The 16,660-nt window shown below is 42.1% G+C and overlaps 1 protein-coding gene across 2 annotated transcripts in view; it reads right to left on the reverse strand.

Moving 5' to 3' along the window:
- The window catches only part of YLPM1 (YLP motif containing 1), a 443,744-nt gene that overhangs the window by 82,936 nt on the left and 344,148 nt on the right, over positions 1–16,660 (reverse strand). For both annotated transcript variants that reach the window (XR_003856278.1, XM_029598421.1), the window contains exon 17: positions 12,406–12,492. Coding sequence is in view for 1 of the 2 variants with exons in the window: in XM_029598421.1 (XP_029454281.1) it covers positions 12,406–12,492 (87 nt within the window). In the remaining variant the exon portion in view is untranslated. The remainder of the gene's footprint in view (positions 1–12,405; positions 12,493–16,660) is intronic.

The following is a 16,660-nucleotide window of genomic DNA, read 5'->3' on the forward strand; positions in this document are numbered from 1 at the left end:
GAGCAGGACAAACTCCGGAGATAACTCCTCCGCATTCCTGGCACTCTGACCGGGTAGACTATCATCAGACACCCCTACCCCATTCTGATCCTCCACAGGCAAGAGAGGAAGTGGGGAATCTCTGGCCTCCCTGGTGGAAGTGGACCTCTGATTGTGATCCTCTGCTGGCCTGGCTGTTGAATTTGATACCCTCGGGGCCGCAGCCGTCTTTCACCAGCTCTGCTCACAGAGGTTCCCTCCTCCCCCGATGCGCAGCCGCTACAGAGGGAACATGCAGAGAGCCTTGCAGACCAGAGGCCACAGCCCCTGCCCGCCGCCATGTGCAGTTTTAGCACCAATCCCCACAAGGCACAAGCTGCAGCACTAACGGAAAAAATGAGGCCCGCGTGCGCCTATCAAAAAGAACAGGCTGCACATGTGGCTAGCAAGCCGAGCCACATGGCCGCTCCGCTCCAAAGCCCAGGATCTGCCGGCAGTAAGAAAGAAAGGGTGGCCTCCTAACTCACTGCCTGCTGCCGACAGCTCCCACTGCTGAGCCACCGAAACTGAAGCTCCTGGCTTAACCTAATTAATAGAAATCAACAAAAAACAAAACAGGAATACTTCCCTATCCAGGGACAATGGCTTGAGGGAGAAGACCTCAGAGGCCATGAGGGAGCCAGTCCCCTGGCTATCAGGGCCTCAGGAAGCAGAGGGCTACACGTGAGGGATGGTCCACTTCAGGGAGCCTCAGTCCAATCTCTGTCCTTCAGCTAACATGAACTTCTTTTGTCAGCCAGCAGGTTTGCACCTCTACCATCTCTGCTGGAGACAGAGAGATACTGAGGGACTGCAGGTGGCACTCTCATATATGTAGCAGTGCCTCAAAGGTTTTGTTCTCTGCCTCCATCTGCTGGTAGGGATGCAAAACCCACTCGTCTGGACTGATCTGGGTATGAACAGGAATGCAGGGTTATGCATTTGGGTTGCGAAAAAGCAGTATAGTATAGGAGGTGAGGTTCTTCTACGCACAAAACAGGAACAGGGTTAGAGGCGACTATATCTAACGATCGTAAGGGTGCCAAGATGACGGCTAAAGCCCAGAGGACTCTTGGGTGTACAGGGAGAGGAATAGATAGCAAGAAACAGGAGGTATTAATGCTGGTATGACTTCATTTGGAGTACTGTGTACAATACTGGAGTCTGTACCTTCAAAAGGATATAAACTGAAGAGAGTTGATCCAGAACGTAGCTATTAAAATGATTAACGGACTTCATGGTATTGCATATGGGTACAAAGATCTAAACAAGTATGCCTTCAAAGAAAGGATGGAAAGGGAAGACATAATAGAGAAATGTAAATATCTTCAAGGAATCAATGTACAGGAGGTGGGCCAATTTCAACAGAAAGGGGGCTCCAGAATGAGGGTCATGGGATAAGACAAAGGAAATATCTTTACAAAAAAGGCAGTGGATGCATGGAACAACCTTCCTGTGGAGAAGGTGAAGACAAGGACAGTACCTGAATTCAAAAAAGCATGGGGCAAATAGAGAGAATCAGATCAGAAAGCTGAGGAGTAAATATTGTTAGGCAGTCTGGATGAGTCATATGGTCTTGACCTGCCATCATGGTCTATGCTTCTATGTAAGCATAGCTACTGAAATATCAGGTCGGATCTCAGATTATTACTGAGAGGCAGAAGGGGACAGGATCAACCAGGGCCCCCAGAGGAAACCATGCAAGCTTTACAAGTACAACAGAGTGGGAAGCCCAAGGATTCTCAGCTTTGACATGGGCTCCACCTGATGTTAAACTTATGTAATGACAATGAATCCTCCTTGTCCTCAGAGACGTGCATGTAGTACTGTTACTCAGTGTGATCGCACCACTGACTGATACAGAGGCATTATGATATTCTGAGCTTTATTCTCTATACCTTTCCAAATAACTCCTAACATTCTATTTGCTTTTTCGATTGCCACCGTACACTGGCTAAAGATTTCGATGTGTTACACACAATGACCCCCAAAGTTCTTTTCTTGGGTGGTAACTATTCTGGAACTCAGTACTGTGTATACATAGCTAGAATTATTTTCCCCTATGTGCATCACTTTGTACGTGTCCATATTAAATTTTATCTACCATTTAGAGGCCCAATTTTCTATTTTGACAAGGTTCTCCTGCAGTTCCTCACAGCCTGTTTGTATTTTAACTACTTTGAATAAAGTATGCTTACTGTAAACAGTATTCTCCAGAGACAGCAGAATGAGTTAGCTATAATATGTGGGTGATGTCATCTGAAGCTGCTGAATGGATCCTTCTCTCTAAGCTCCTAAAGCTTTTGTTCTACTCGGCAAGTGAAGGAATTCCCATATAGGCATTGCCACATGAAGTCCCTCAATTGATATTAGAGCCACATCTAGGTAAGAGGCCGACTTTCCAGGGAAGTGGATGGGTATTCAGAATGGTTAATTCATCCTGCTGTTTACGGAGAACACTTTTACTGTAAGCAAACTTGCTTTCTCCATCAACAAGCAGGGCTGAATAAGCTATGACATGCGAGAAGTCCCAAGCTGTGTAGTGGAGTGTTTATTGGATAAGCAACTTAAATCCCACCATCGACAGTGGACTATTAGGTAAACAGTTTACGCAAAACTGCTTGCCCAAATTTACTATCACTTTTTGATAAATTATCCGGACAGTAATGGGATGTGAAGGTGTGCACAGATGACCAAGCTACAGCTTTGCAGATGTCTTCGAGAGGTACAGCTCGCAGATGAACTACTGATGCAGCCATTGCAGAGTCTGTGATCTGGATGCTTGCTAGGCCTGAACAATGAGAAATACAATCTGCCAGCCAATTTGACAATGTTCAATTGGCCAACGCTATTCCCAGTCAGTTAGGATTGTATGAGACAAACAACTGTGAAGCCTGTTTAACTATTTTGAATGAGTCATTTTGGCTAATACAAACGGAGGACATTTTTATCTATTGAAAAATAAAAAATAAAAAATTGTGGTATTAAAAAAATGAGGAAGGTGAATGATCGATAAGACCGGTTAGTGTCTAATTGAAAAGTGACACATAACGTCAAGGCTTGCTGACACCTTCATAGGCTATTTTTTGAAGTTTGTTTGGGTTCCACATTTGTGTATATTTGTTTCTATATTGTGGTGAACCACAGACTCCTTTTGCGTGAGTAGTGATAATTGAAATCTCCCATTATTATTGCACTGCCAAATTGGTAGCTTCCTTGATTTCTCTTAGCATTTCATCATCTGTCTGACCATTTTGTCCAGGTGGACGGTAGTATACTCCTAATACTATACTCTTACACAATCAATGTTTGGAGAGAGGTTAAAGCATGCTTCCTGAGAAGTCACTGACACTATCCAGTTGTCTAGATACAGAAAGACTTGGATGCCCTGACAATGAAGATGTGCGACTATTATAGTGAGGAACTTGGTAAAGATCCTTGTTGCTGGCAATGAGGAGTCCACCAGAAAGCGAAGATAAAGTCAGTGGGAGGGATGGAAGGGAATATGAGCATAGTCATCCTTCAAAACCAGGGCACACATCCATTCTCCCTTCTGGAAGAAGGGGAGAATCATGTAAAGGAAGTTCATTTCTTGGGGATAAGGAAGCAGCGAGAGTAGGTCCCTGGCCATGTTGTTGGGGGTGGGACAAGTTCCATCGCTCGTTGACTGAAAAACAATTCCAAATCCAGGTGTCGTTGCACTGAATGAGATGGAGCTGGTGCTGAAGACTGAGCAATGAGTAAGCATGGGAAGTCAGGAGAAGCATAAGTGGTATCCAGACTCCACAATTTTGAGCACCCAGTAGTCTTGGGTAATCTTGAGACATTCCTATTTCACAGCAAGTACGCAGCCTTGGTATCATCATTGACAGCAATCTCACGTTTAAAAAATTCATCGCGGATACGGTAAAAAATGGTTTCTTTAAGCTACACACGCTTAAACGTATTAAATCTCTTTTATACCAATATGATTTCCGCACAGTCTTACAAGCAACTATTTTATCAAAGATTGATTACTGCAATGCTCTGCTACTGGGTCTACCTAAAGCTACCATTCAACCTTTACAAAGGCTGCAAAATGCAGCTGCCCGCATTATCACCGACACAAGCCGCCATGATCACATCACTCCAGCTCTTCAGTCTTTGCACTGGCTACCCGTGGCTTACAGGATAATTTATAAATCTATGACGCTGATACATAAAGCCATCCAAAATAGAGATATGCACTGGTTCATAGATCAACTACAATTCAAAACGTCTTCCCGCCCAACGAGATTCCAGAACTTAGCCAAACTAAAGATCCCAGCACCCAATATGACTAAACTCTCTAGTACAAAAGAACGATCTTTCATCATTGCTGGATCAACAATATGGAACACCATGCCCTCTGAGTTACGCCAGGAACTCTGTCACAAAAAATTTAAACAAAACCTTAAAACCTGGTTATTTAAAAAAGCCTACTATTAATGAATTGAATCCTCAACTACTCATCCTAATTTCCACAGTCTCTCATATATTGCTTATATTCTATTAATACAAAGTTATATATTGTATTGTATTCGTTCAGTTACTATGTTATACTGTAAAGCGCAATGCTGAATTACTGTTTGAATGTAAACCGAGGTGATGTTATTTACGTACCCCGGTATAGAAAAATCTATAAATAAATAAATAAATAAAACTGAATCTTTCTTCCTAACAGGAAGGATGGCTGTTTGGTTTGTAGAATGATCAAAAACTTGGCCTGGACTATAGTTGGGCCTCTTGTGCCACCTTTGGTTGATGACACTTGTTGCAGACTGGAAGCTGCTGCAGTAGGAAATGCAGGATGAAGTACCTTTGAAACTAGTTTGTTACGACCATGGCTGCTATGCAGCCGCCTCACCACCAGAGATCCCCCACGAGCATGCTCTTCTGGCTGGCCCACTCCTTCCTTCCTGTCTACTATATGTCCCAGACTCTCCTTTATAACCCTGTCTAGTAGTTCCATCGGTGCTTCGGCATCGAGCCTGCCTGGGCTCCCTGCTCTAGCCTTCCGTGCTTGCTGTATTTGGCCTACGGGCCTTCTGACCTGCCTTGCTATTGTGTATCTGGCCTATGGGCCTTCTGTGTGTGTGTGGCCTACGGGCCTTCTGACCTGCCTTGCCTTGCTATTGTGTGTCTGGCCTATGGCCCCCTGCCCAAGAAAACAAAGAGGTAGGTGATCTATGATACCGTCAGGTGTGCACAAAAAGAATAGATGCCTTAATCTTTTTCAATCCTTTATTGGTGCAGAGACGTTTCAAGTTAATGTTAACTACAAGCAGAGACTGCGGTTTGCCACACGAATTTGTGTCTGGACCCTTTTGCTTTAAAGTTGTTTACTCATCGATGGCATACTATATAATCAAAGTGGATTATACAGTATCAGTGATTTGAAGTTTGGAGCCCCTGAGGCAGCGGCTACAAAGCTGCGAAACTCGGCCTGAGTCGGGCAATTTACTTGAAACGTCTCTGCACCAATAAAGGATTGAAAAAGATTAAGGCATCTATTCTTTTTGTGCACACCTATGGCCCCCTGCCTACTGTGTGTGTGTGGCCTACGGGCCCTCTGCCTACTGTGTGTGTGTGGCCTACGGGCCCTCTGCCTACTGTGTGTGTGTGTGTGGCCTACGGGCCCTCTGCCTACTGTGTGTGTGTGTGTGGCCTACGGACCTCTGCCTATTGTGTGTGTGTGGCCTACGGGCTCTCTGCCTGCTGTCTGTGGCCTACGGGCTTTCTCCGCTCTGCTGCCTTCTGGCTTATGTGTTTCATGTTCAATGTCAGTGCTGTCCTGGTTTGTCTGTTCAGTTCTCTGTCAGTCTTGTTTCCTCAAACCAGTCACTTATACCTCCAGCCATTATCACTCTTACCTGCACGCTTCCTGAATTCATCCTTACCAGCACCCAGTTCCAGTTTCCTGTACACCTTTACCTACATTCACGCTCACACATACCTCCATGCTGTTCCAGTATTCAAGTTCACCCTTACCTTCATGCATCTGGTATCAGGTATCTCCAGCCAGTATTAGACTCAGTCTGCCTATTCCACCTTCCCACTTGCCCATAGGGTTTACTCATTCCTGCCTGCACCAGCCAGCATCTAGACTCTTCTGCAGTCCTGCCTTTCTCCACCCTGAGACACCCCTGTTAGTGGTGTTCACGACTCCTGACCGAAGCCCATTCGTAACATAGTGGAAGGGCAGTTTCTGATAGTACAGTCTTTTAAAAGCATAGTACTTCTGTCATGATGAAGACTGCTGCATCAGTTGAGAGAGATTGGAATGTTACATGTTGCTCTTTGATTTGAGCTACTGTTTCCCTGAGTTTATCTTCAAGAAGTGGTCCCCAGGCAAGGGACATCCACAAACCTATGGATATTGGCACATAACCAAGCAATCTGATGTGCTCTTATGGAGGATGAGGAAGCACGGGCAGTGTCAAATGCTTGGTAAAACAAGCACTTGAAATGGAGTATACATTCTTCCACATCAAGGAAAGATTGATAAGCATAGGCTGTACCTCCTGACAGAAGAAAAGCTTTCAGTTTTTGCAAGCAGTAATGGATGTACTGAACTATGTCAAATTAAACAGCAGATATTTGTGCATTAAACATGGAGCTCTGGAATACTTTCTTACCAAAATTGTCCTGCAATCTGGGATCTTTTCCCAGTGGGGTGTTAAGATCTTGTTTTCTTTGCTCTTTTCAGAGCAGATTCCACCTACCATTAATTGATACAGTAGTTGTACCACTCTGAATCCTGGTGATTTTTGCACTCTGTATTTGAGGTCCAATTTCCATATTATTGGTGTGCAAGAAATTGGGTTTTCCCACATTCATTTGTAATTCCTGCAGAATATCATGAATCAGGATGGATGTTGGTTCTGATGGGGTCTCTAGAATTTGAAAACTGAAAGACTCCATACAAGGATCCTTATCCCTATTAACGTTAATCCTGACTGCCGTGCTCAAATTCTCCAGAAATCTGGAGAAAGACAGGTCTTCAGGCAGAGACAAATGCTCTGGAGGCACAAGTAGGGAATCAGAAGGAATTCTTCATATCTGAGGTGGGAGAAAATACTAATCCAGGACTCCAATGATAAATTTGATGACTTATGAAGGATTCTTGGTCATCCTACAGAGATGTACTCCTGATTAGCTGGAATCCACTATAAGTTAGTGTCTGGCACCAGACCGACCTTGTAGGGGATCTGATGGCATGTCCAAGGTTACAGGTGAAGTTGTGACTCCTCCTCTTGGGAGTAAATCCAATATCTTGGAAAATAAAGGTTGGAAAGTAAGCTCCTTAACCTTGGTCATGATGAGTGTGCCTGAACAGAAAACCAACATAGAGAAAAGAAAATGACCCAGAATCTTCGGTTTTCTTAGCCTGCCTTAACTCTAAGTGACTTATTGAGAATGACTTGCAGAATTCCTAGGACATCTGCACAGGCAGTCAAGCTGGCTCCATAAGGTGATGCCTAATCATTGGGTCAAACAAAGCAGAAACCAACGGAGGGAACGTCAAGCTATACGGACACTACAGAGGCAATCTTTCTCAGGGGTTTCTATAAAACACAGCCACAGATGTGTTAATGAACCTGACCAGCAAGATTCTAACAGAACAAAAGACTATCCAAAGAGTGATGGTAAATGGGCCCCACCTTGGAGAAATACTCAGGGGCAGCTAGGGATGATCTTATCATGCTGTTGACATGACAACCAATGTAAATTATTCTCTAAGGCAGTCACGCACACTAGAATCTTCCACAATACTAAATGTTATCTATAAAAGAAGGATCACTTCCTGTATACAATGAGATGCTGGTGGTCTGTTTTGTCAGAGGCATGGCATCAGCATCTCCCAAGAATACTTATATTGTTCAATAAAAAATTATGCTTTCAATAAAAATCTAAGTGTTCTTGTCTCCCTGGCCATAAGCGTCATAAAAAATGGTGTGGCGCTTAACATTATGGCACCCTAGATGGGACTTGACGGCTGAGGCTATCTATTGGACAGTCTTACGTCTGACTCTGCTGGACTGGGTCAGATCTAATGCTGCTACTCGGACTTTAATTGGCTTTTGTCTGAAGTTTTGTTTATTGCATAGTAATTCCTAGGAACAGAAGATTTCTGATTTCTGGATGACTGATTAATTGAAAATGTAGTACCCGGAAGACAGACGTGAGTGCCCCCAATGGGATGACAGATCTGTGAGTATTTAATCATGCTTATATAATTAATTTGCAAGTTTAATGTTTTAGTTAAGTAAGTACAAGATTTTCTTTGTCCAATTGTAAATACAAGTGCACTATTTATTTTGATCTACTGTGGGGACGCCCATTTGTAGACTATTTTACTTAATGAGAACTTATTAAAAGTGATTTTGCTTTATTTGTCTGTATATTGTTAATAAATTTGTACTGGAAAAAAACAATACAAGGAGGTTTAAAAACAGCACCAGTTGGACGTGGTTTTAAGCCCTTGCCCTCCTTGCAAGGCTGAGGGATTGTTATAGGAACATACAAAAGAAAAGTTTTGGAGAAGTCTAGTTTGACATCTGGTTTTCTATTTTTGTCTGATTTCTGTCATGGTGTAACGCATTGCAGTGATTGGGTCTGAATTACAATTGTTATGGCAGTTTCAGCACTTGAAAGGGCAATGGGAGCTGGAGAGTTAACTGTGTTAGCAGGTACAGAGAAGGTGGGAGTTATGTAAAGCTCCAGGCGATTTGTATGCGCAGAGACACAGGGAAGAGAACTGCTTTACATGATCTGTTGTTTGAAAGGTGTAAGCAGACTGATGAGGAATTAAAGTTGTGGTGAAATGTTACAGTAAGTGAATTTAATTTAGTAGATTCTTTCAGAAAGTTTGGTTTCGTCAGCTTTCTCTGGCTGGCTAACATTGCATTTGGGTAGAAGCTAATAAGATATTGGGTTTGCAAACAATAAAATAAAAAGATTTTAGGGCAGACATAGGAGATATATTGCATTCTTACATTCAGTTTTTTGCAGTGACAGGGAGTCATCTAGTATAAGCAGTCAGGAAAACAGTCTAAGGGACAGTCTGCATTTGTTTGGCCACGTGCCCGCAGTGGTGTTAAATTTGCTTATAGGGGACATGAAGAAAGGGCAGTCGTTAGATAAACTTGAGAGATAAAGAAAGTTTTCATTAATTCCATGACTTGATCCAAGGACTGACAAGCTCTTTGGCCAGGCACTAGAGGTGCAACGTCTTCTGATACCAGGATGGAGTCTCTTTGAACCTCCTCTGGACTCAAAGATATGCCATGAAGGCTGGTTGGAAATTAAAGGGACCATAGAACAGATGGGATCTGCCATCTCTAGTCAAAGACCCTGTTCCAGTAGTCTGGATGGTGACGCTATCATGGAACTGGTGGGAATAAATGCATTACACCATCTTCTGCCCAAGTGGATCCACCTCTTTGTATTGGCAAAGTGGAAAACAGTTGAGTAGGTAACACTACTGCTTGGTATATCGACAATGGCTCAGTCTGTTCCAACTCTCAGAGAAGTACTGGCATCAAGGCTCCATGCATCGCATGCTCTGAGGCTCGGTGCATCGAGGATTTATGCATCGGGTTGACTGTACTTCGTGCTTCAATGGCGTCAGGGTGTTTTGCATTGCCTGAACCAGGTGCGCTACCAAGTGTTCTTTTTCTTAGAATTTGGTTTTCTCTACCCCGAGAAATCAGCTTGTATTGCCGACAGGGGAGACCTCTTTGAGGAGCTCCTGCTCAACTCTACACCCCGGGAGCATGAGGAGGTTCCTCTCTGGGAGGAGGAATGACTGCAGCTCGTCAGAGCCTTATGCAGTTCTTTCATTTTCTAGGCCCTCAATTTCTGAGTCTGCAGAGACATGTGGCCACAGTGACAGTTTGCCTGGTAATGGACTGGACCAATCAGTGATCGTAAACATCACGACCATTAGTAATGGGTATTTTCCTACAATATAGTCTTTGAAACTACTTACTGTGGGTTTTTTGTAACCGGACATCCTGTGAAGAAATCAACTTTTTTTTCAGTTTGGTTTTTTTTTGGTAGCACGGAAAAGTGATGTTTGGAGGAACTGCCAAAGCAGCAAGGTAACAAAATAACAGAAAAAAGATAAGAAAATAAAATTAATAGGAAAAGTTTTCAGGGGAGGAATGATGCATATCCGTGCTAAGGCTCAGACAAAAAAAAAAAGACAGGATCTTCATGAGGCAATGCCCACATGGGAATTCCCACACAAAGATCAGTAGAGTAAAAGCTTTTTGAGCTGAGACAGAAGGGTCCGTTCAACGCTGTTGGATGATGTCACCCATGTGTCATGGTTAATTCAACTCTGCTTTTCAATGGAGAATTTTGTTATCATCCTATTCATTTTCTTTTCCAGATCATTAATGAATAAGTTAAAACACTGATCTCAATACAAATCCCTGGAACACTTCACTATTAACCCATTTCCATTGAATCCTACCCTTTGTTTCCTGTCTTTTAACTGGTTATCAGTCCACAATAAGCTATTACATTCTATCCCATAACTTTTTAATTTCTTGAGGAACCTTTCATGAAGGATGTTAGTACTTTCTAAATACAAACACACTATATTTACTGGTTCATCCTTATTCATATCTTCAAATACTTCTAATAGTTTAGTAAGGCACAACTTCAAGCCTGACAAATTTTTTGCTACTATTATATCCTCCTTTCCCTTCTTTCTTCCAGCGAGTAAATTAAAGTGCTTCAAGCCTGGATGTGAGGTCCATATGGTGTTATATTTTTGAATGGGGCAGCAGAGCGGCAGTTAATACCCTTAACAGAAAGCTTGGGGGGGTGTTTAACCTGCATGGAGCACTTACCTCCCAAGCACCTTGCCGGGCAGACTGAATGCACCATTTAGGTCTTTATCTGCTAGCATTTACTGTTACTGTGGTTGTGACATTTGGCATCCCATTAATCACTAGGATTGATTCAACTGATCTGACTGGCAAGGTGGCTATTCCCCCCCCCCCCCTTCCATGCTGTGCCTCCTGTGGAAGAGGATGACCTGCCCATAGAATGGCTTATGCCTTGCGTTGTAGATCCTGAATCATTTTTATAGCCCTTCTCTGAATACCTGCCATCTTCTTGATGTGTTTTTGAAGATATGAACACAGTACTCAAGGTGGGAGTCTCACTAGTGAAATATTTAAAAGACATTACCTCCTCAAATTTCCTGCTGCTGATACCTCTACTTATATCACCAATAACACTGTTACTTGTCCCTGTTGCTTTATTACATTAACTGACTACCTTCAGGTTATCTGAAATATCCCAGTTTGCTTTCAGCAGAGTGTTCACTCCCTGGAAATAGTTGGTATATCAGTGGAGGGGAAGCGAAACCATTCAGATTTCATTATCTCATTGAAGATTTAGAAGGAGAGTACTCTAGTGTATATGACAATCCAAAATGTCATCCTAGCATCATGTACAGAAGAAAGCAAAGGCAAGTACATAATCTGCAATTCCCTTACAATGTGCGTCTTATTCTCTGCAGATTAATTTGTGATTAAGATTTCAGGCAGAGATTACTTAGATCATTTTGGAGTGCACAGTTCTAAATTAATCCTTTTTCTGTTCTGAACCAGGACAGATGGAGGGATGAACATGATCTCCCCTTAATGTGCTCCGATCCAAAAGGAACACAGCACCCATTACATATCTAGGAGACATTTATTGATGAAAGCTGATGCAAGATTAAATCTTTACATACTGAGGCTGTCCCTGTAGCTCACTCCACAGTGAGGGTGAGTCTCCTTTATCACAGGGCCAGCAGGGGGGGTAAGTTTGTTGAAGTAGTAACATGCTCAATCTTTGGGAGAGGGAAGATTACTACCACCAATGTGGTAACCCTTCCACCTGAAGGACAGCTAGGGATGGTACAGCTCAAAGGAGCTTTCTCTCTACCTCATCTGGCTGGCAAGGATTTCTCTCTCTCCTGTGTTTGGTGTGGGGTTTAAAAGACAGAACAAAATAGGAGCTGAAAGGAAACAAACCTTGGGACGGCATGGTTCTCCATGTCACACTTTGTGCATGCATTTGCTATTTCTTGGGTACTGCAGTTCAGATTGCCTTAAGTAGGATGCTCAAGTTCCCAACAAATATAATCCATAACATTGATCCATCATTTGTTTAATTATGGGTCTCATCTCAAACACTATGGGTTTGGTTTCAATGGAATTATCTGAATTACCCCTACCCTCTTTTCCATTCTGTTGCAGGGAAACTGGAAAAACAGAATATTAAAAGCTTGTAAAATGAGTTCTAATCCCTAGCCTATTTCAGGCTTTGAGAAGCCCTGGGGGCAGCTGGTTTGTCTCCTACCAGGTCACTTTCTTCTTCTTCTGCTGGATCTTTCCGGATTTCTTCTCTCTGCTGCTCTATATTTGGTTCCAAATCCTCCATCTCAACCTAGAGAAGAAGACAATGTAAGGATGAGTAAGAACGACTTTCCTACCAGTTCTCCAGCACTGTATGCAGATCTTTTTTCTTTAACTGGACCTGCACTATAAAGCTCATTAATCTAACACCCTTACCACTTGCACTCAACTCACAACCATAATCAAGCATTGCGCTGGCCTTCAAAAGCATTGGTCTTAAATTAAGCAAACGAGTGTCACTGCCTGAAGAAAACCTTCCCCCATTTGCAGCGTGGGTCCTGATTTACAATTGTATGTAAAAGTAATGCTATGAATGTGCTTCACACGCCCAGAGGCACCCATAGGAGCAAACCTTTCAAAATGAACACCACAAATCACCCCACACTAGGGGAGTTTATTTAATATTAGGGCTGCTCAAGCACCCACAGAGCTGGCTCCTATGGGGGCAGCTAATGCTTTCCTTGGCTCTCTGCACTCGTAACAAAGCCTATGTGGGTAAAACGATCAGACAATTCAATAAACGTATTACTCAACACAAGAGCGAGTCAAAACCACTCGTCCAACATACAATACAAATGAATCTTAATTTTAATGATTTCAAATTTTGTGTGATTCAACAATTAACCCCAAATTGGCAAGGTGGCGACCTGGACAATTTGTTGTTCCAATTAGAGCAGAAATACATTTTTGAATTTAAAACCATGGAACCCAATGGGCTAAATTTAGAAATGGACTATTCTGGTTTTTTTTATGATTAATACAGCCAATTTGGCCGCTTCCATCATTATTTTACCTGTCTATAAGAGATCTTGTTTTTTACCATTATGTAAAATAAGCTAGTGCACACTATTTTATGGTATTTTTTATTGTAATCTTCTAACATACAGTGAGTTTATTTCACATTTTTTAAATATTTTACTCATTATTTCAATTATATGGTTTCTTTTATTTTTTACTTTTTGTTCTTTTATCATTTTTCAGATACTAGTCCAGTTTGTTATTTCAGTGAGTTTTTATCATTTTTTTATATTTAATAAGGTTTTCGCACAATATCCTTTTTTAATTTTAATTTTTGGTTTATTTTACTTTTTAATTGCACAGGAGTGCTTTTATCTATTTTTTACATGTTTAATAATGTTTTTATTTTTTGTTACCTTACTTTTTAGTCCCATCTTGTGGGCTAGTTACATTTTTTCATATTCGTTTTAATTATTTATTTGGTCCGTTTAATTTTTATCATTCTATTTTTTTTAGTTTAAATGGTTATGTCTTAACTTGTGGGCTTTTAAACATTTTTTCCATATTCGTTTTAATCAATTTTTGTCATAATGGTTTCAATCCATTTGTTCCGTTCCACATTGTAGTTATCTCAGGCTCTAAATACAGGCTCTTTTTTGCCACGCCCCCTTGCCGTGATTGACAGTTTGTTTGGTTCGGTTTTCAACATATTTAAAAGACACATCGGCTTCTCAGACTTTTAATGTCCTTGCAGTATCTGAGCGGAGATGATACCACATCACCGCATAACCAAAGTAAGTAATTATGCATATATCTGGGCAGTATTTTAGATTTTTGATGTGTTGAAGACTTTCGCGCTGTATTTTTTGTTTTTAGGCGTCCGCTTGTGTATCCCGATGTTGCTATTTGTTGCATTAAATCCAATATGTTTGGCTGTACAGAGATCGATTAGAAGCGGCGGCAACCCTGTATATGTTTTGATGTTGAAATCAATCAATAACATTTGGAGATATCTGGCAACCCTAGTATAAATAAGAGCCGGACTACCAGCGATTTTCTTTAGAGCAGGTTCATCTATTTTTTATGTGGTCGTTAGCCCTGACACGGGTGGCATAGTTTTTACACTTGGCTTTTCTTTCAATTGTGTACAATTCAGAATAGTTAGCGCTAAAACCCACAAGTTTTGCCATTTGAAACAAATTCTATAGAAGTGCCGACTTTTTTCCACTGGGTAGTACAGAGATCGATTAGAAGCCGTGATAACTCTGTGTATGTTTTGGCTACCCTAGTATAGATAAGAGCGGGACCACCTGCGATCTTCTTCAGAGAAGGTCCATCTATTTTTAGATTTGTAAGACCTGATTCGGGCGGCACAGTTGTTAAACTTGGCTGACGTTTTTATTTGCTTTCAATTGTGCATAATCCAGAATAGAAAACGCTAAAACCCACAAGCTTGTTTTAATATTTTTAATATTTTTTAACAGATTTTGTGCCTGTCTTTTATTACTTTTATCATATTAGTAATTCATGTTGTCTATTTTATACTTTTCACTTTTTATTAACTTTTTATTTGTTTAATAAGTAACCCACTTTTTATAACTCACATCGATTTTTAATCATTAACTTACTGTATGTTTGTGTTCAATGACTTTTTTCCCCTGCTCATTTTTTATCGATTATTTGCAGACCACCAGACTACTAGATTTTTGGTGCACTAAGTCTAAGAGTGTTTACTCATATACATAGTGATCATCTATATACAGGTAAAACCATGATATGTTACTGTATCTCTTGTCTTCTAATTTACTTTTTCTTGTTCAGATTTTTCAGAACCAAAGTTTTGGTTCTCTGACTCCATCTGCTGGTAGGGATACACAACCCACTTCTCTGGACTGATCTGGGTATGTTCAGTAAGTGAGGTTTAGTGCAAAAAAATAAAGAGACATGCATTTGGAATGCACAAATCCAAAAAAAGTGTTCAAACCCTTTAGCTATTAGCTTTGAGGACATCATCTGGCAACAAATTCCATAGCTTAATTGTTTCAACTGAAAAACAATACTCTCTCAATTTTGTTTTAAATGTGCTACCACTTAGTTTCATGGTGTGCCTTTAGTCCTAGTGCTCATTTGAAATAGTAAATAACCATCCCCTATTTATTGTTGAGATTACTACCTGATAATCTCCTTTTCCTTAGTGTAGACAGATGGACTCAGAACAAATGGGATAGTATCCGCGTGCTAGCAGTTGGAGACGGATCTGACGTCAGCACGGGGTATATATACCCCCACAGGAAGCGTAGCAACTTAGTAATCTTCCTTGCAAAAGCTGTTATGGATGTGTGTACTGACGCTCAGTGAAAAGTGAAACAGGATTCCCCTGACCGATTGATAGTAGCTGGAGACCGCCAGCATTCCCAACCGGAAGGTGTTGACACCTGGTAGAGTGTACGCTCTTATGGAAACAGATGACATGGCTTACCTTGAATCGGTGAAACCCATGTACGCAGGCAGCTGGGCGGGATGCTGAGTCCATCTGTCTACACTAAGGAAAAGGAGATTATCAGGTAGTAATCTCAACATTTCCTGGTGTGTAGCCAGATGGACTCAGAACAAATGGGATGTACAAAAGCTTTACTCCCAGCCTGGGCGGGAGGCTGCCTGAGGTCCATGTAGTACCGCCCTCGCAAAAGCTGAGTCCTCCCTGGCCTGGACATCCAGACGGTAGAATCTGGAAAAGGTATGGAGGGAGGACCACGTTGCCGCTTTACATATTTCTGCAGGCGACAGCATCCTGGATTCTGCCCAAGATGCTGCTTGTGCTCTGGTAGAATGAGCCTTGACTTGTAGAGGCGGAGACTTCCCAGCCTCTACATAAGCTGCTCTGATAACTTCTTTAATCCAGGGGGCGATGGTGGGCCGAGAGGCCGCTTCCCCTTGTCGTTTCCCGCTATGCAGGACGAACAGATGGTCCGTCCGTCGAACTTCTTGTGTCATGTCCAGATATCTGGGCAGCAATCTGCCAATGTCGAGACGGCGTAATAAACGCACTTCTTCAAATTTCTGCAAACCCGCCGTGGTAGGCAAGGATATGGTTTGGTTAAGATGAAACTGTGAAACCACCTTAGGTAGAAAGGAAGGAACCGTGCGAAGATGGATAGCCTCAGGAGTGATTCTGAGAAAGGGATCACGGCAGGACAGTGCTTGTAGCTCTGAGATGCGGCGTGCTGAACATACAGCCAGCAAGAACACCATTTTCAAGGTTAGAGAACGGAGAGACAGGCCCCGAAGGGGTCTGAAGGTGGATCCCGCGAAGAAATCCAAAACAAGGTTGAGGTTCCATAAGGGCACAGGCCACTTCAGTGGCGGACGAATATGCTTGACTCCTTTCAGGAAACGAGAAACATCTGGGTGCTTGGCAATGGTCTTGCCATCCCTCCTGGGACCGTAGCAAGACAGCGCAG

This window comes from Rhinatrema bivittatum, chromosome 4, assembly GCF_901001135.1.
Source record: "Rhinatrema bivittatum chromosome 4, aRhiBiv1.1, whole genome shotgun sequence".
Classification (NCBI taxonomy): Eukaryota; Metazoa; Chordata; class Amphibia; order Gymnophiona; family Rhinatrematidae; genus Rhinatrema; species Rhinatrema bivittatum.